Source organism: Quercus suber, unplaced genomic scaffold, assembly GCF_002906115.3.
Source record: "Quercus suber isolate HL8 unplaced genomic scaffold, Cork oak 2.0 scaffold_60, whole genome shotgun sequence".
NCBI lineage: Eukaryota > Viridiplantae > Streptophyta > Magnoliopsida > Fagales > Fagaceae > Quercus > Quercus suber.
The window spans coordinates 1,082,214-1,103,609 of NW_027069525.1; the positions used below are offsets into that span (position 1 = coordinate 1,082,214).

General features: G+C 32.2%; 1 protein-coding gene across 1 annotated transcript; it reads right to left on the bottom strand.

The window, feature by feature from the left end:
• Nucleotides 1-3,383: 3,383 nt before the first annotated feature.
• On the bottom strand, nucleotides 3,384-5,597 carry LOC112029958 (AT-hook motif nuclear-localized protein 27). Its single transcript, XM_024062636.2, has one exon. It carries the CDS (start codon nucleotides 4,560-4,562, stop codon nucleotides 3,651-3,653), a length of 912 nt encoding a protein of 303 aa, XP_023918404.1. The 5' UTR covers nucleotides 4,563-5,597; the 3' UTR covers nucleotides 3,384-3,650.
• Nucleotides 5,598-21,396: the final 15,799 nt, after the last annotated feature.

Genomic DNA, 21,396 nt, shown 5'->3' on the forward strand with positions numbered 1-21,396 from the left:
CTTCTTTTTATTTCTTCCAAGTTGATTGCAAATGGAAGAAAAAAAGAAGAACTGGAAACATATAATTCAGGTAAAAAGAGTCTTCCTTTTGAAGATCTTTAGGATTTAGGAATACATTGATAGCATCTTTTTCATCACATTATAACAAAGAAGGCTAATTATTACATACATCAGTGTGTAAGGAGTGTGTGCACCATATCAGTTGAAATAGTTTCTTCAAAATATGATTTTAAAATTATAACCAAAATCGTGTTTTCAAAATACGATTTCTAAATCTTTGGTACTAATGTTTGCAACTACTTCTGTGCAACAAACATTACTGTAAAACAAATGCAGAACACTAATCAACAAAAAAAAAAAAAAACAAATTGCACAATTTATGTTATACAGGTGACTGTTAACCTGAAAGAATTTATACATATTGGTACATCAAATTATTGAGGAGTACTATCTTTTCCTTTTAGCATTTTAGTTTCTGAAAGAATCCATACATATTGGTCAATACATCAAATTATTGAGGGATACATATATAGAATAAACTTTCTTTCAAAAAAGGTAGTAATTAACTTATTGACGCTTATCCTAGAGTCAATAACCCAAAATAGGAAAATTGCAAGCGTGTGTATATGATGCTAAATTTTCAAGGGTCTACAATAAGGCTGCAATTGATTATCTATATATCACCTTTCATCAAGTTGTAGTATTGGAAAAGGAACAATCTTTTTGTTGTTAATAATTTGATAGTTACAAATTTACAATGAAGCGGGGGGAATTGAACCTTAAATGTCCCCCTTAGAGACATTAGAAACTACCAACTAATTGAATTATAAGAATTTTTGATAAAAAAAAAAAAAAATCAAACTCTTGTCTGTCCTAATCCTAGATCTTGCTTTAAGAACTTAATTATACATGCTCTACCACTCCCTTTTATATGATAGGGCTTTCAATGGTAGACAGCTATTGAATTAACCTTATCTTATGAATTTAGTTTCTTGGCACTTTATATTTCATGTAATCTTTATCCGTTTCAAGTCCCATCTACTCTCAAATATATAAATATAATATATAGAATACTATCAAATTATTGTGTTTCAATTACAGGTAAGATTGTCGAAAGCCTTTTAGCTTAGGTGGCCTAGAGTTCAAACCTCACTTCTCCATTGTAACTATCAATTTTATCAACAAAATTAAATTACAGGGAAGACCATGACCTATAGAAGATGGCTTCCTATCTTAAGACCAAAGGTAAAAGAAATAGAATACCAGGGGAAAAAAGTAGAGGAAGAAAGAGGATGAAGCATGCATGCATGTAATGCAATGTATCAAGCCAGTTTTGAAATACATAAAACTGCGAAGTAAAGTTTTCAAAAATTGTTCATGCTCTACTATACATAATGAAGAACACGAAAATATTGCTCTCTTTCACGTTGGACCAATAGTGCGCACTATGTTCAATCTTATCGTCTAACCTATAGTAGTCAAAATCAATTTCTTTTCTTCTGCATGCTCCAATCTGCCACATGCAGCCTTGGTCTCTCTTACATGAATGTTTCGGGAATACATCCTATTGCTTTCACATCAGTCAAAACACTAATTAAGATAAAAATTAAACGAGTCTTAAGTTCAATGCTCATCATTTTAATCAACTACTTCTGATGAGGCACTCAATCAATGCACAACGTCTCATCAACAAAATGTATCAATTTTCGCTTAATCCATGCATGCATCTCTTGACTTTCTATCTACATATATCTAAATAACTTCAATAACAGTTGCTATCTAGGAGTAGGAGGACCACTTGTGATTCTAGAACAAAGCTAGATAGACGTACGTTTCCTACCGTTCTTTGTATATATATCATAATACCTAGGTATAAAGTTCTTCAGTAGCACTGAATCTAGCTTATTTTTGTTGAAAAGAATTATAAGGTCTAAGAAAGTGCCATCCGTTTGGTATTTCAAGTGATAAAATGAATTGACTCAAATGAAGGGAATTGGAGAATTTAATGGGAGGGGATCTTATCCCATTAAGTAATCTGGTTTCCATGGATGCATTCTTTCCTACTATGCTTGTGTATCGACTATGGTAGACATGAGTTCAGATGACTAAAACATTGTCCAATAAAACGACTATCAGTGTGCAAGGTAAATAAGCAATTTGCAGAGCTGGTAGGAAATTCAGTATCATTAACTGCGGAAGATCAATACAGACAGGCCTCTTGGGGTTTGGTATTTGCATGATTCGAAAGTAGTAACTGATTTGGAGGAAATTTAGGACATAAAATCAAGCATTTCAAGAACCAACCAGAAGGAGAACATATTCCCAAGTTTCCAAATCAAAATTTCCCCTTTCCCAAGTTTCAAAGTCACAAAATACAACCAATTCCTGAGATTTTTACCTCTTTTTCTAGGTTCTCTATTTTTGACAGAACTTGTTGATAAATGTACTATAAGTTTTGTACATAATGCTTATAAATTAATATGGCAATGTATGTTATTAATTAATTTCAACCATGCACCTATTTGAAATGTGTTTAGGTGATTGGTGATACGTCATATATCAGATTCTAAGCTCTATGTAATAAAAAATTATAATATTCCTAGCATTACTCAAACACTTATCTCGCAAGCTATAATATTATATTTTTGGTTTTCTTAGGGAACAAGTTCCATTCTTTTAAAATCCAAAAGTGTTAAACAGGTGGTCAAATGTTGTAGGCTCTTAGACACAAAATATTTTATTTCCAAGGCTCTAACACTGTAAATGTTTTATGTTTTATAACTGACAAGATAAACGTTACTGCTGTAACGTTTGGTCAGCTAACTGCAAGTTGGCATGGCAGGAGAGACGGAGAACACATTGGTTCATGCAACAAGCAAACACTATCTGCAATATGGACTCAGGATGTTTGGCCAGACAAAAAATAAAAGATATAATTAAATGAAAAAATGATACTTTAATTTTTTTTTTTTATATAATTAAAAAAATATGCACTAGGTAGTATGTTCATGCTTCATACCAATGATACCATAAGTTCCCATACTGTGTAAAATTTGTCAGAAATTCACAAACTGAAACACATTCTTTAACTCTAATATTCAATAAAAATAAAGCATGTGATGATGTGCTCCTCATGAAATGGAAACTCATAAATAAGCCCTAGAGATGTTCATCATAGCAGTCATAACCACAATACAACTATCACTTATGCATAAAACTAGCTGCAATAAGTAGAATGACATTCAAGGACCCAAATGGTTTTGTGAAGTCGTACAAATTACTGACCTTTTGAGAAGTCTGCAATCCTTAATTTGCTCCAACCTGGGTTTCTTCCAGTTCCACTGGATAGTACTAAGTCCTTCATTCATAAATTTACCAGTTAATTAAACATTATTCAAGGAAACCTTTTCTTATTTCTCTTCCAATTTGTAAAGATAAGAGGAGGAACAATTTGTTAAAATTATATCACAAACATTTTTATCATACAACCAAAAAAGAAGCTAGCTAGCTACATGATTTCCCTCTCATCAACATCATCATCATCCTCCACCTTCATCAATTATTCAAAAGCTGAGAAAATTAAATTAATCTCGATGGATCAACCCCTACAATCACTCAAAATCTAATACTACTAGAAACCCACCCAGTAATTAAAAAGGAGGCCTTGCAGCACTCCCAGTACCCCATCCAAATAGATCACCTGAAAATGGAAAATTTCCCATATTATTGTTCCCTCCCATACTAAAAAGACCACCACCGCCGCCGCTTCCACTTCCTCCACCACCTTCACCAAGCTGTGCAGCTCCGGCACCACCAGTGACTCCTGAAGACTGTGAAGCAGTGGGTTGGACTTGCACAGCAACTTCTTCTGGATCATCCAAAGGTAATCTTTCAAACACAGCGTTAGCAAATGAAGCAGCCATTAAAACCACAGGACCCGAAGCAACCAAAGGACCAACCACGCTTCCCCCAACCACTTGTCCTTGTCCACCAGACAAAAATATCGATAAACCACCCGCACCAGGAGGAGCAGGAGGCGGCAACACAGTCCCCGACAAGGAAAGAATCTCGAACCGACCGTGCAGCGTCACCACACTACTCCCCGCAGGTTGTTTCAAAGTAACATTCACCACTGTCCCAGTTCCACTCAACACACAAACCCCTCTCCCTCTTCGCCTCGCGTAATTCGACACGCTCTCCACTATGTCCGCAGCATTCGACACTTCCAGCACGTGCGATCGGAGCGCGTTCGGACTGTCCCGAGTTACGATTATCGGTGGCTTCGGCTTGTTCTTCGATCCAGGTGGTCGGCCACGTGGACGGCGGTTCGAGTTTGTAGTGGCTGCACCGGAGCTTGTGGCTTGTGCATCGGAGTCATGCTTGTGATCTCCTTCGTCTGGAGAGTCCGGAGAATCGGAAGGTTGAGGATTATCAATAGAAAGAGGTCTCTGAGTCTGAGTCTGAGTCTGATTCTGAAGGTGCAGTTCAGGCCTGAGAAGGTGATGAGCATAGCGAGCTGAACCGGCTTGACCTGGGTTTTGTTCATTGTTGTAACCCGCCATGGCCACATCAACTCTCTCCCACCACTTATTAGTATTATTTGCCAGCTTTCTCTCTCTCTCTCTCTGATCTTTGAGACTTAGACTCAAAGCAAAAGCCAAACCAAACCACCGCCCCAAGTTAACCGTTTTCTCAAGCAAAGACTTGAAGAATCAAGCTGCCAAAGCTTTTATCTTTATCCACAAAAATATATAGCTGCAGAGATTCTTGAAAAATTCAAAGATTGAGAACGGGAAAAATATGAAAGAAGAAGAAAATTCAACAAGTATTTTAGATCCGGGGTCAAGATTTGAACTTGGGGAGTGATCGGTTACAAATTATGGTAAAACTTAGGAGGGATCTTATTCTGCACAGTTTTCTGTACTGCTCAACAGAAACTAGCAGTTACATAAAGACCCAACAAAAGGCTATATAATTCACAAGTACTGTTGTGTCAAGTCAAGAGCTTTGTGTTCTTTGGCTTTTTACTGACAATCAAACCAAAGACCATGACCATGACCATTCCAAAGATAGCTCCAAATTCTTGTGTAGCTGCTTCTGAACCGTAGATGTTGCTGTATCCGAATCAGATCGTACGGATGAAATAATTAAAGATATGGGGTAGTGATATATTATGGGCTAACAAATTACTACGAGCAAAATATATATGTACTGCTAGTAATCAGCGAAGTGTATATGTACTAGCTAGTTTGAAAGCAGAGAAAGTACACTTATCATTTTATCAATGAGAATTCTGAGTGAAGTTTCCCACCGTCGAGCTGTGAAGACAGAGAAGAGAGAAAATTAAAAAAGAAAAAGAAAAGAAAGCAGCAATATGAAGCTCTTCTGGAGAAAACCACGCGCTAGCTTTCAGTGATGAAGGAAATAATGGGGCTATGTAGAGAATAATATAGTTTTGTGAGAGAGCTTTAAGAGGAGAAAATGGTGGAAAAGCGTGCGGTAAAAGCGGAATCCAAGCAATTACCAAGACAAATACTTGGTCACATGAGAAGCTTTGTGAAACCCAATTCTCTCTTCTCAATTCTCAATTCTCAATTCTCACTTCTCAACCTCCTCTCTAGCGCGTATATATTTTCTTAATACTTTACTAACTATTTTTTATTAGTTTTTGTTTATGCACCTCATGCATATTTCTCTTTAAAAAAATAAAATAAAAATATTTTAATCCTTTTCAAATTTATTTGTAAAAACAAAATTCATTTTTAATGTAAAAAAAATAATTTTTGTGCATGCCCTGCATGTGTCCAATTATAATCTTATATACAAAATCCAATTAGTTGCACGGTAGGTAATCATTTGGGATTAATATTGAAGCTTTGATAGGTTGAAAGAGTCATATATGGTTTATTCAAAATAGTCAAGCGTCAATTTTTTTACATTTTATAAAAAAAATTTCTCCACGCGCCCCAGAGCAGCGTGATTTTACTGCTTATCTTATTCGGCAAAAGTTGCATCAACTAGAAAAAATTAGTTCAACTTGATGGCCTAGAAAACTGTAATTAAGGGAATGCATAAGATGCAAATTACATATTAGAGAGCAAGGCATATGTTCCTCTAACCACGATTAATTAACCAACCTTGCTCTGAAATTGAGTTTAAAAACTTTCCTTTAAAAAATAGTTCTTTCTTTATGTATATAGTGAGTTTTATGTTTCGATAAGACATCAATGTTTCGAATGGTTTTCTTGTCACGCAATTGAGGTGCGGAAAAGAGCCTTCTCACAAAACCTCTCACTTATTGGCTTTTGAAATAGGTATTTCCAAAGAAAAGAAAAGAAAAGAAAAGAAAATCAAAAGAACATAATTATTAGAGGAACACAAAGCTTCTTTATTTTTTTCATTTGGAAGGCAATATAAAAATTCTTTGAAAAAGAAAATTTCCTAAATGAATTAAGTCTTTGAGTAGTTAAATTGGGAGGATAATTGATGGACTGAGTGTGTTTGGATGAATTTTTTTTTTTAAAATAAAATTGATAAAATTAAATAAAACTATCAAAATTTAACTATATTTAAAAAATAAAGTTTTAAAAACCGTATAAAAGCTAAAAATAAAAATACACTAACATATTAAACTAATACAAGCCAATCTTCTTGGTGTCTCTAATGGGAGTCTAGAGTTCAAATTTTCCCTTTTTCAAATTTCAAATTATTGGGGGGAAACAAATCCTCTCTCTCTCTCTCTCTTCCTTGTAACTAAACTTACCCACCAACAAAGAAACTAATAGTGCTATTAATATCTAATGCAATTTCTTGAGGAGTGAAAATTTTGGGGAGACTCCAATTAAGTAGTAATATATATAACATATATATAGGAATACCACTGAACCCAAAAGTTTAAGAGGCATTCACATTGGTGTGAATCTCTTATTCTATACTCTAGTTTTTATCCATAAATTGGAATTTTATTCTATTTTAGAGTGCCCAATGCCATTGCTCTAAGTTTACAAGTTTTGGTTCAATTATGTTATATTAACTACTTCACTTATAAGTCGTAGTCATATTTCCAACACTATTAGGGAATTCTATTTGCTTGACTTTGATATAATAGATGTTATAGATACCCTATTAATTTTGATACCTGTTTTACAAAAAATGCAGCGAATTAACAAAAATGAGAGACAACCGCAAAATAAAAATACCTCTTCTAAACACTAGCCTATAAACATAACAAAAATTACACTTCCATCTCATGCATTTTATTATCTTGAGTTTATTGTATTAGTTACAGATATGGAATTTGAAGAGAACAAAGTAAGTTAAAGATGAATTAAGTTTCTACGATCTATATAAAAAGACCATATAGGGATTATCGCTCTAAAAACAATATTATTCATTTGGACACTAAGCCTATCATAGAATTACAACGCAATTACATAATAAAAAAATTCAAGGTTAGAGGGATAAAATATAAAATTTTAATACTATTTTCATGAAAAATATAAAAAGTTGTTAAAAAAGTTTGTTGTTTTTTTATTTTTCCGTAAAAAGTTTATAAAAATATTTTTTAAACCAATTCTTTTAAGACATCCAATAACTTTTATCTAGTATAAATGGCAGGGGAAAAAAAGGTGTTATTTGGTAGTGCCCATTTTTTAAGGTAGCTTGAACCTTCGTGCTTCTGGGAAACAAGCAGGTTGATCTCTGGAAAACACTTAAAACCTCCAGGCTTTCCAACAGACATTTTCTCTTTCAATTGTAAGGAGGGCTACATTGATTAATAATGATAAAAGTGTGCTAATAATTAAATATCATATTTAATGCGGTTTTCTTCTTTATTTAAATTCTTGAAGTATTGTAGTTCATGAATGCAATATGGCCTTGTTGATTTCCAAGAAAAGAAACTATGATACCAAAGTAACATTTCAAAAAGGAAATAGCACAAAATACAAAACTGATAACACTGCATAACTGCAAACCTTGGACTCGTTGATATATTTTTATAAAAATATAGTGTCAAAATATTTTAAAATTATTTATTAATAAATATCTTAATAGCACTCATTATACCGCAATTTAACACCCAGTAACACATAGATTAATTTGATTATAATTAAAGACAGGCGAAGAGAAAATCAAACCAAACCAAGACCATATTGCCTTGGCCGGCCGAATGTTGTGAAATTATCCACCTGCTGAGATTTAATCTAACGGATATGGTACAAGTTTCGGGAACGTGCATGCATGGAACGGCTTACATGTTAAACGCTTGATGCTAGGCCCAGTTCTGCGCAATGATCCCGTACGTTTAGTAACTGGGACCCGGTGATCCTTCGGGGCTTCGAGTGATCAGAAACATTTCAAAGCTAAATTATGTCCGCCCACAGTTACGAGAAGGTACACCCTGCATCCGGTATAATTTTTTCAAGGCTCTCATAGCACGTGGGTGGGGCTCACTCTTCCACGGACTTACACTTTTTTCTACACCTAAATTCATACCTTTGTGAAAGTGTGTTAATTTGTGATTGAATTACATGAGTCCATTTACTTGTTGATGAAAATATTCCTTATCACATGTATTTGAGCATGTTATGTCAACTTTAGGGGCGGTGCCATGTACATGGGCGAGGGGTCATGACCCTCCCAAAATTTTCCTCTATATATATATATATAATTATTTTAATGTTTTCAAAATTTAGCCTACAAAAATAAGAGTTAGATCTTCCAAATATTTGAATTAGTTCAATGGCTCTTAAAAAAAAATTGGTCTAATATTTATAGACTTAAATTTATTTTTTATTGTAACATGTGCTCATATATATGTTAAATATTTGATAAAGTTTGACACTACATATATTTAGATCTATCTTTTTTAACTTATTATGTGGCGATTAACAAGTCTTTGACTCATTAAAAAAATATTGTCACTAAAACTACACATTAAATGTCTTTTTCGTTGTCACATAATGAGTTAGAGTAAGATACCTTCAAATATGTTTGGAGCATAACTTATTCTTTCAAGTTTTGGATTATTCATATTTTTGAAAATTTCATTAATTCAATTGAATGATTTTTTACTTATCTTAGTATAAAAATTGATAATTTGTATGGAGAATAAAACTTTTTAAGAATTTCACTGTAAAAATAGTAAAAATAAATCTTATTTTATGAAAATTTACTCTCAAACATAACTTTACTTGAAAATACTAAGCCCCTTCTTTTTTTTTTTTTTCTTTTTTAAGTGTATATATTTGTATATAGAAATTATCTTGATAAATATATTAGTGGCCTAACTTGACCCAAATAAAATTTTCTAACGCGCCCTGGTCAACTTACACGCCAATCATGTGTTAATACTAAGTAAAGCATGAATTTGGGTTCGGAGAGAAGTGTGTCTCTAACGTTGATACTTCTAGATGTAGGCTCAGTAAATGTTCACTCTTTCACAGTTTCACACAAGACATACATATTCTAGGATGTCTAGAAGGGATGATACTGTATTCTTTGAGTGTGAGAGAATTAAAGCCTTTCAAAAAAAGTGGGCTTCACACTCAGCGGTCTGAGCCCCTCAAACTTTACAGACACGTGCTTGAATGGCACAAAGCCAGCAGAGGTCACGTGCGGTCAAGATGTCAGGGACAGTGAGGGGTCAGACCACGTGGAATATGTCGGGACATCGGAACTTGGTCAACCTTATCTTTTGCCATACGGATCGAGTAGTATTTATCATGATGATGATCCACACCAATACCTATCTTAACTCTTAAGGGTTCAGATCAAGGAGAGAGAGGTGGCTGAAAATCAGGGCTGTTTGGTGGCAACCAACTTTGTCTCTGTCCTTGCTTACTACTACTTCTCAGGTTCTCAGCACAAGGAAAAGCATCCTCTTGCCCCCAATTACTCCCCAACCACACATTATATTCCTCTTCAATGGGTTACACATATGGGTCCCCCTACCCAAACATTATTAGTCCTAAACCATGTATAACATCTCAGCATCAGTTTGCTAATGTGGTTTACACTGCATGGATGCATTTGCATGCCATGTATGATGTATATATACACCCACACGGCTCTTTCCTTAATAAGACAAACTTGCTAGTGGCAGCACTAATAAATGGAAAATTACCCGTGGCCACAGGGACTAAGAGACTTGCGAGCTACGGCGCTGCTGATTCAAGACTATATCCTAATGGACAAATAAAAGGATAAAATGTGTATTTCTAGAAGTGGATATATAACTCTTTCTATATTTAGATTGCCTAGCATCACACACAAACAATTTATCTTACATATATATCCTTTCTTGGCTAAATTAAGAATCCACATGACTGATCAAGATTGTCTATATCTACGACTACAAGTTTACATAAATCCCACCTACATAAAAATGAGAGAGAGAGAGAGAGAGAGAGAGAGAGAGAGAGAGAGAGAGAGAGAGAATACAAGTTTACATAAATCCCACCTACATAAAAATGAGAGAGAGAGAGAGAGAGAGAGAGAGAGAGAGAGAGAGAGAGAGAGAGAAGTGAAGGTATCATGATCAAATCCTAAACAACAATCATCATGAAAAAAAAAACATGTAAAAATATATAAGTGTCATGGTTTTAATTGGAGATTTTTTAAGGTTTAGTCCATATATATAAAGTGAAGGGCCCAAACCATTGCCTAAAGGGAAAATTTTTGGCTTGTTTATTTGCCAATTGTGAATCCCCAACCCAATATAAATATTATTATTTCATATATATTAGAATTTGATGTGCAGTTTTAGAGAGAAAACTGTGTACTATGCACTTTGTATAATTTCCCTAAAAATAGTAAAATCACTATAATTTCGTGGATGTAAACAAATTGTCGAACCACATAATTTCTTGTGTAGTGTACTTAGCTCCCCCTATTTTTTTCTTTTCTTCTCACATATCTAGAATATTAGATATATTCCCAACAATAAAATCATATATAATATAGACAAAATTTAGGTACAGTACCTTAGATGTTATTCCTTAGATTTCCTTCTTAAGATTCAGTCATGTGGCTACTTAATTAAAAAAATACATTTTCATTTCATAAGAAAAAATCCACATAGCAAAATTTTAAGAAAAAATCTTAAAAAACAGTACTTAAATACTATATGTAAATCTTGCCATATATATATATATATGGAACCTCTTATTTTCTAAAACATTTTAACACTTTAATGGAACCTCTTAACTTTTTTAATTTTTTGAGAAACTGAGACCTTGTAACTTAAATTCACATTAATCTAAGATTCTAAAAAAAAGAAAGAAAGAAAAAAGCATAAACTTAGGTGCCGTGCTATGGACAAGATGACAAGAACAAAGAGTGAAAAGACCCAGAGATGGATGAACTGGAAAGGTTGGACAACCAAGTCAGCATCCAATTCATTGTCTGGGGTTCGGGGGCCCATCCACACAAGTGGGGCGACGATTGATAATATTGCGATTAATTGTCATGCCAAAGTCCCCATTTTAGTCATCCCAATTGTATTAGTGTCCCCCATTATAGACGCGCCGCCCCCGTAGTCAGTACTAATGCACTACCGACTTTGTTTCTTTGTCAGATCTTCAGTCCCTTCCTTGCCATGAACACATGCAACTTGCTAGCCTCGTTAAAACATAATTTAATAAGGTTATGCTTAGATGAATTGTGTAATACTTTACTTTGAATTTTTGTGTGTGGTAAATTAGATGACTTGACGGGTTTAAGTCTTATGATTGTGGTTCAAATTTCACCTTTACTCACCTACTATTTACTTATTAAAAAGGAAAAATCAAACTACTCTTATTACCATAAAATCAAATAAAGACAAAGCTTTGGTAGGAATCCAAATCCCTCATTATCTACCTATCAAAAAGCAAAAGTCAAACAACTCTATTACCCTAAACTAGAGTAAAGGCAAAACTTAGGTAGGAATTCAAACATGGGTTCACAATTCAATTACAAATTTACAACTAAGACTACGTTTGAGAGAGAGAGAGAGAGAGAGAGAGAGAGAAATTACATTTGACAAAGCCTAAATAGGCAAATAGCCCCAAAAAGATATACAAAGAGAGAGTCACAAGCTCTCTAAATCTATCTCAAAAAACACAACAACCCTACTAACCTATTAATTAATCGACATCAAATACAATCTGAAAACACCCCAATTAGAAAAGTAAAACTTGATGCTATTGAAAATTCTTTATCATGAATTTTTTCTTCCATTTTTGAGCTTTGACCTCTCTTTTGATGTGCTTGACCAGCTACTCCTTTGAGCTTGTGGCTTCTTAATGAACTCTACCCTGTGGTTGTATCCATAGATAATAAATTGTTTCCCACCAAGCCAGTTTACAATGAGAAACTCTAAGACTACTTCCTTTGAGGAAATTGAAGCCCCAGCTCACCAAGGCTTCCAAGTTAGTAGGAGTATTATGAATCAAATATAGGTTCATTATGCATTTACCCCTCATGAATCAAATATATAGGTTCATTATGCATCAAAGGTATGCTCATGAGTGGTTAGATTATTTAACTATCCATAGTTTCCCATATTATAATTTTGGACTAGACCAACTCATCAGTGAGTATGCTCATAGCACTTCTTTAAAAAAAAAAAAAGTTAGCTCATGGCAGTGAAATCTAGCTAGTTTACAAGTTATAACCTATATATAGTTGTCTCCTATACATTTAGCTATTCATAATTTTGTGTTAAAAAAAAAGGAAATAAACTAACTAAGCTATCCATAATTTCTCATATAAGGAATACAAATTCTATCCCACTTTTTCTGTTTCACTTTATGTTCCACTAATCATACTGGTATTTGATTTTTTTCCCCCATTGTAAAATTTGATTATTTTATAAAAAAAGTCAAAGAGATACATAACAAGCTGTGATTGGTGTAGTATAAAGTAGACTAGAAATTTATATTCCTATATCATAATCTATAAATAGAGAAAGTCTATAGACACAAAATTTCACAATTGACAAATGTGGCAAATTATTAGTGGTAAGTAAAAAAAAAAATAACATTAGTGGTGCATGCACATAAAAATCAGTAAAAAGTTGTCAACTTAAACTATTGTGAATTTTTTTTTTCTTTTTGTGTGTGTGTGGGTGCGCGTGCGTGTTTGTAGTATTGCTCCTATAAATAAATAACATTGGGGCGCGTTCACATAAAAATCATTAAAAAGTTGTCAACTTAAACTATTGTGATTTTTTTTTTTTTTGGGTGTGTGTGTGTTTGTAGTATTGCTCCTATAAATAAATAAGGGCAATACAATTTGCTTAAAAAATCGGGGTAATATAATTATAATCAGAATTCACAAGTATATGTGTAATGATAAAAAGGTAAAAACACTTTCATATCTCTTCCGGATTTCTACTCTCTGTGAAAGGATTCTTAATAAGTTGTGGAGTCATGTGCTTCACTCTGCAAACAAACACCAACATATATAAGTAAAAACATGTTTTCAAAAAAGAAAGAAAGTAAAAACATGAAAACATTATTGGCAATATAAAGCAACTGTTGAATCGATGCTTAAGAACAAGTTTTTCTTTCATCTAGAAATGGGAGATTTAATTATCCCTCTATTAGTATAACATTCTTACAAATGAGAAAAATATGCACAACTCAATTGAAAAGAATAAGAAAATAGGAGATTTAAATTATTTCTCGATTACTACAGAGAAAAAAAAATCCTATACGTGTGGCATGCTTCACATGATTTGGAAATGATAAAAGAATATATTTAAAAAATAGAGTTAAAACATTAGTGCAAAAAATTCACAACACAATGAACCCTTTCTTCCATACTCGCTCAGTAGAATACAAAACCACAAGTTATCATTCTTTGACTGTAGGGATTATTTTCTTATGTTTGTATATATATAATAAGTAATGACAATGCAATAATAAAAAATATTACATTCCTTTTCAATGATTACTTCAGGTGAGATTGACAAACATATAATTTATCCATATATCAAAATTTTGATCTAGTTTGTAGTCCAATGGTGGTTAGAGAACTGGTGTGTTCCTTCAAAGTTAGTAGCCAATCATATTTGACAACCTTTAACAAGATTCATAGTTTAATTGATTAAATATCAATTTAGATTATAATAAAAATTAGTCCAATTTTCAAATTTGTCTGTGATTAAAAATCTTACAAGAATCACCTGACATAGATCGAGGAATCTTTTTTTTTTTTTTTCCTCCTCTTCTAAGAAGTAAGAACCATGACCAACACTTAAAACTAATATAGGCATGAGGCATCTCAGCTCAATATAAAACTATTTCTTTTACCATCTTCTTGAGCCACTTGAAAAAAATTAATTGCATGTTTATACTTAGGTTAATAATTAGTCCAGAGTTTATTGTGTAAAGTGGAGGCTATAATCATAATGATCCTTACCTTAAGCTGTGGGCAACCACTATCAGCACTAGGGTTCGAAAAGTTCCGTTAAACAACCACAATATGTTAAATATATTAAAAATATTGGAAAACAAAACAATTAGATTCGGACAACATGATTGAGGTTCCTTATCATGTTTACTGAAAATAATAATAAAGGACAAGGTAATGGAATAAGATAATAAAATATAATACCCATACAAATTAATGTATTTTTGTTGGATGTTCGTCACTCATGCTATAATTAAATATAATTCATGAAATGATGGAATAAGTTAATGGTTGCAAAGATTCTCAAAAAAAAAAAAAAAGTTAATGGTTGCAATCGCCAATGTCCTTCTGATTTAATAGAATTTCGACCATTTCGTACGGCTTAAGTTTGAAAAATTATATACCCATAATTCTCACAAAGGAAAAAAAAAAAAGGTTTATGGATGCAACCTTACCCTTAAATATAAGATGCTTCCATTAGATTTCTGATTAATTTTATCCTTATCAAGCCATTATTAATTTTGTTTGTATAATGAAGACAATATATACCTAGAAGCAGGAAGCACATACACTTTATTTAAAGTGTCATACTCGTGTAGAACTAGCCATTTCTTATTATAATTTTTCAAAAATTTCTTATATCGTCATGTTGTATCTATACCTGAGTCCGTATTTGTATTTACTAAACATATACATATGACACCAAAATTGAGTTGAAAGCGATCTAAATAAAATTTGAAGTAATCGTTATAAATATTTTAAGGGACATAGCATGGTCCACATCTAAGTAAGCAAAAATCAAAGTTTGAAAGTCTGGTAAGGACCACTAGTAAATAATTAAAGGTGTACATTAAGCTTGACAAATTGCCCCTAATCGCCACTAAATGGATTAATTATCAATTAAAAAGAATAAGCAATGGTAATAGTGCAGACGCACTGCCTTGTCATCACAAATGGCCATGTGGTCGACACCAAACTCATTTGTTATCATCTTCTATAGAATCCTTCTTTTTCGCTAATTCGCTATCAGCTTGATGACATCCCTTTCGACCCTTTGGTTTAGAATTGGCCCTCTAAGGTAAATTGGTTGACCCTAATCTGATCCCATTATTAGTTTACTAATTAATAGGATTGGGCACTAACTGCATTTGTATTTTTGGGAGAAGGCGGGGGGGGGAGGGGGGGGGGGTGGTTTTTGACTGAGGATTAAGATAGGTGTCAATCGGAATATAAATCTGTAAACAATTATATTTATATCTGTATTTCTTATTATGTGTGTTCAATATCAATTAATGTTGGTATGTTTTGGTTTAAAACATAGTTAGTAAAATAGGTGTACGTATGAATTTTATTTAAAAAAAAAATACTTCAACTTATTTAAACCCGGACCAGAGGTTGACCTGGTTTATAAGTCGGGTCACTGGTTCAATCAGTGGGTCAATAGTCGAACCACAGGGTCAAATAAAAAGATTTTAAAAATTATATATATATATATATAAGTTTGAGAAATCATAACATGAATATGTAAATTAACAAACAAAAAAAAGGCATATGCCTAAGTTAAACTTGCTATTATAATTCAAAATCAAGATTTCACAAGTAATAGCATTAAAAATTCTAGAAATTTCACAAGCAAAATAAATGAATATCAAAAGATTGCAACAAAGTTTTTGCTAAATAAAATTTTATTACATGTCTCCTGTATATTAAAAAAAAAAAAGGCAAATCTCAAACTACGTAAATAAAAGAAGAAAAAAAATATGTTAAAGACTTAAACTTAAAGCATTAAACAAATAAAACACAAAAAATGTAAACAAAAAAAGAGAAAATAAGGTTTAAGCAATAAACTATATAACATATACTGATATACTTTTACCTAAATGTTAACTAGCAACGCGAAACTAAAAAGTGATTTGTTTATGGCAAAAAATTGATGGACAGTTGCAAGTTTGGGGAAATGATAGAGTAATGTGAATCGGTAGAAAAGTGAGAGAGTAGCGCATTTTTTTTTTAATATTTCTTTAGGTTTTTTCTTATTTAAATTACTAATTGATGACTCAGATCAGTCTAGGTGCTGGGTCACCGGATTAGTGGTCTGACCAGCTAGGCCGAGCCGGGTTTAATAACACTCTTAACTTCACTTTAATAATTTTATGAATAATAAAATTGTTAGTTTGTTATAATGTTTTGTCATTTTATATAAAAATGAAATTGTTGAAATCAATATATTTAGTTCCATGTTTGGTATTTATATTACACATCAATACTTTTCATATTTTTATTGTAATCTTGAATTGCTTTTATCAATTAATATTTTTATTCAATTTGAATGATTAGATCTTACTAAATATATATAATATCACCATATATAATCTGTATGTATGTATATTATATTTAAATAAAAAAATTGATTTCAAATTTTAAAAATATGAGACAATAAACACTATTATTTTTTTAAGGACTAAGTAAGTGAACGAGGGAATATATGAAATATTATCTCCTTAATAAACCTGTAAAATGTTTTATTTATAAAAAAAATTAAAAATGTATATACTAAATGTATTAAATGTTTAATTAATTGAATTTTTATAACATTATATTAAGATAATGTAAATATGTTTAACTAGAAAAAAAAAATGAAAAGAAAAGAAAAGAAAAGATAACATAAATATGCTACTAAATTAGAATATAATAAAAGAAATAACTATAAACATATATAGTTATGAGAAATTTTTATCCATAACATTTTCATAAAAAATCTTATGGTTAAAATAATAGCTTATTTTTATTGTTAACTTTTAATTTTTTTTTAAATAAATTCATTCAAGCATGTACTTAGCTTTCGATTGGATTAGTTTAATCTCATCTAGAAAGAAAATATATAACTTTTTAAAATGTTATATTATTAAGGAAAATGATTTTTTTTTTTCAATATTCAAAATAAACCCATGAAAATTGAACGAGAAAGAGGGATTTTTTTTTTTTTAGTTGTGGGAGGAGCTTGCACTATGAGATAGAGAAACATGATTTGATCCGAGCCACACTTGTCAAAATAGCTCAAAGCAATAGGAAAATTGTGATCAAAGAGAGCATAGAAGTCTAAGTCATTTCAGCGAATATGTTATATTTTCGCAGTTTCAAATGAAGTAGAAATTTTTTTTTTATAAAATTTCAAAATGTGGTTTGAATTTTCTGAAAAAAGTTTTCCTCGAAGTTTCATTTGACCGGGGGCCCGGACTTAACAACAAAGCAGGTAGGAAACGAACACGTGGATAAACGAGCAAGTCACATTCACGTGAACAAGCACCGAGTGGCGGAGACAGTCAAACCAACAACTCGGTAGCGTATCCAGTAGATTCAATCAGGTCCAAGTTGCTGTGGGTCCAGCGAGATGTGAACATGTCCTCTCATAGTCTCACCTATGTGGCCCACAAAGCAGGTAAGTAGGATGATTCTCTTTGCATTTACACAATCCAATTTTGTATAATTTCTTTATTTTAGCTCTTTAAAAAGCCATTCTAATTTCAGTAAAATAAATAAATATATGAGCATTAATAGTCATATCAATTGCTTGTACAATAAAAAGATGACCACATTTTAGCCCACTAAACTAAAAATTTACCGACGTTAAGCCATGTAAAATTGTGTAAAAATTACATAATTACTACGGTAATTGTATAAATTTACAATAACATTATTTATTTTGCAATTAATTTTTTTATTATTTCTTATGTATTTCAAGGATGAAAAAACATAGAGTAAATAATAGTTGTTATGTGTAAAGAAAGAGAAACAACTTTAAAAATCAAGAAAATTTGATATTTTAATGAAATATAATGTAAAATAGATAATTTGATATTGGGTATTTTAAAAAGTATGTAAAATAGAAAAAATAAGTTTGTATGCTGTAATAGCCAGAAATTTTTGCACAAATTAATGTGAATACTCTAAAATAGGTACATTCTATTTTAATTCTAAAAATATCCTAACATCAATTGGTATATTAGAGTGTTAAAAAAATGATTACATCTTTATTAAAAAATAATTATTTATTAGAAATTTTGTATGAATAAAATGGTTTTGTAAGTTCTTCAGTTGTCAAAGTACCGCATGCAATTCACACGGAAAAATTTTTAATGTCTAGATAGATACGTAAGTTTAATTTACTTTAGTTTTAATTTATATATAATTAATAAAGATATACCAAAAGTCAAGAGTCTGTAATTTATTTAGAATTTTAAAATGTTTCCAAAGGAGACGGGATTCAAACCCTCCCTCTTCTATTATAACTTGAATTATAAAAATAAAAAGTAAAAATAAAGATTAAGTGTGTTTTTGGGAAGCGCGTTTTGCGCTTCCCATGCCTGCGTCTGTGTTTTTTTTTTTTTTTTCAAGCGCGTTTTTGTGTGGCTGTGGTGTTTTCAGTTGGTCCCGTGAACTTCACGGGACCCATAAACCTCTTTTTTTAACAACTTTTTCATTAAAAAAAGATCTCACAATACTATTCATATATTTAAAAATTATTTTACTACAGTATTTTTAGTTTTCAACTGTATCTAAACGGACCATAAAGTACAAATTAAACTGATTAAATTACATTGACATTATTGAAACTTTAAAAGTTTAAATTGAAAAATAAAACCATTGCTAACAGGGTATTAAATAATTACTTCCTCCCCCCCCCCCCCCCCCTCAAAAAAAAGGATGGCTATATTATATCTTTTCCCTTGTTAATATCTCAAAAAAATAAAATAAAAAAATAAATACTAACTTTGTTGGGCTTATAAAGCCAATAGCAGGAGCCCATGAAATGTGACATATGTGGGCTCACGTCCATTCAAGCGTTCAGGCCTAGATGACGCTTCTGGGTAGTTTTCTCTACAGCCCTCACATAAGTATAACTGTATAACCATAGTTTTTCTTTCCAAATTGTGGTTAGAGAATTAGGGGAAAAAAGGCTTTTACCCTTTTTTTTAAATATCTAACACAATGTTCATGTTTTGAAGTTATTTAACAAAATGTTCCTGTTTTTGAAACTCGATTTTAACAAAATAGGTTAATGTTGACATTAACAATGTCAAGTTCTACCTGTAACTCAATTTTTTTAAAATCAAGTTTCAAAACAGGGACACGGTACTTAATAGTTTCAAAACGAGAACATTAAAGTAGATATTTTAAAAAATAAGGGCAAAAACCCATTTTTCCCGAGAATAAAGCATCTACATTTGATAGATCTTCAAACATTTACTTGGTTAATCAAAGGACTATTTAGTAGGCGTGCATGTGGCAAAGATGAGCTTAATGGTTAAGACAATTAGTTGGGGAAAAGTCTTTAATGAACAAGGAATATGTTTTAGAGTTTATAAAGGGAAGAGAGAGGAATGAAAAGAATGGAAAGCAATTAAATTTTTATTTTTCTCTTGTTTGGACGTTTGAAAACGAATGAAATGAAAAGTGATCTTGTTAAAGAGTTGAATGGAAATATATTCTTTTATAAGAACATTACTATCATACCATTTCTTTAATAAACATAGGGATATAATTTTACTATATTCTTTTACAAACTCTATTTCCCATTATTTCCTCCTAATTTTGGAGGGATTACAAATGAGCTTAGAAGGGAAAAGAACGGACTGGATTCCCTCCTATTAAACTCCCAAACGAGTCCCATGAAAAGAGTACTCTTATGGAGTTATTTATTTATTTATTTTTAAATTTCCATTCTATTCCCTCTTATTTCTCTCTTTGTTAATTTACCTAGCTTGATTATTAGTATTCTTCTCATCTACATGTAGACTTGAGGACGTTAAGGAGCTCAATGGCTTGATTACATCTAGCAGTGTTTTAAGCTAATGGGATTTTCACAAATATTGATCTATAAATTACAATGTCTTGGCCATTACAAGTTTAACAGATATCATGTAGCTCCTCCTCCCTTACTCCTATTAAAGGGCAGAAAGAGCTTGTACTTATTCGTTCAAAACATATAATAGAGAAAGATAAATTAACTTGAGCTCATGGCCATTATAGGTTTAACAGGTATCATTTAGTGCCTTGTCCGTTCTTTCAAGTCTCAACCTTGCTATCACGTACCACAGTTTAATCAAAGCTTGGTTTGTATATCTTCAAAACTTGTATAAGGTTAATTATGAATCTAACAAATGATAATGAATGACCTTTAATTGAACTCAATTAGATTAGGTTTCTCAAAATGTAATGAACTAATTTCAACTAGTAAATTTCAAGTCAAGTATAGCACCTTAAAGCAAGCTTAAAATAGCACAGTTTGTTTCATCAACCTCTCCAACAACCATCTTCAAGGCGTAGAGGAAGAGTGGTTTTTGCTTTGAACCCAACATGGTCAAGTGCAATAAAGTGTTCTCAATTATCGTTCACGACAAAAGATGAGACTTAATTATACTTGCGGCCTTTTGGTAGTTCGCTCTTGTATATCAAGGTTACCCTAGCAGATTGTGGCCGCTAGAAGCTTGGAACATGATTTTGTCAACGCAAATCTGACATGAAATCTGCTAAACCTCAATCCTAACCTACTGAGTCTATGTCATGTTTGCGAGTCGTCCAATATTACCAACCCTCGGCTTGGGACACAGAAGTCTCTTTCCGCCTTAGCCCATTCCCACCTCACATGTTGTCCTATATTCATTATATAAAATATATGCAACCCTGGTCTAGTTCCAGATCCAGACATACCATATAACTTCTATTATACAAATTTCTAAATATATAATTGGTGCGTAATTTTAGTTTATTACATGCCACAAATAACACAATGAAATAGTTTTACCACTAACAAGCACACCCTGTAAAGAAGAAAAGAAGACAGTAGGATGCACCCATAAGAAGTAAGCCAAAGATCGGCCCTTGACAGCTTTTTGTGGAACATAATGATGCTGACATGCCCATTCCCCTGGCCTAGGGGCAAAAGTTAAGGTGTATTAATGGTAGCCAAGGGCCAAGAGTGAGCTAGGTGCCTCG

What these genes read in the sequence shown, in the direction of transcription:
- LOC112029958 (XM_024062636.2), bottom strand. Translation starts at nt 4,562, where the DNA reads ATGGCGGGTTACAACAATGAACAAAACCCAGGTCAAGCCGGTTCAGCT.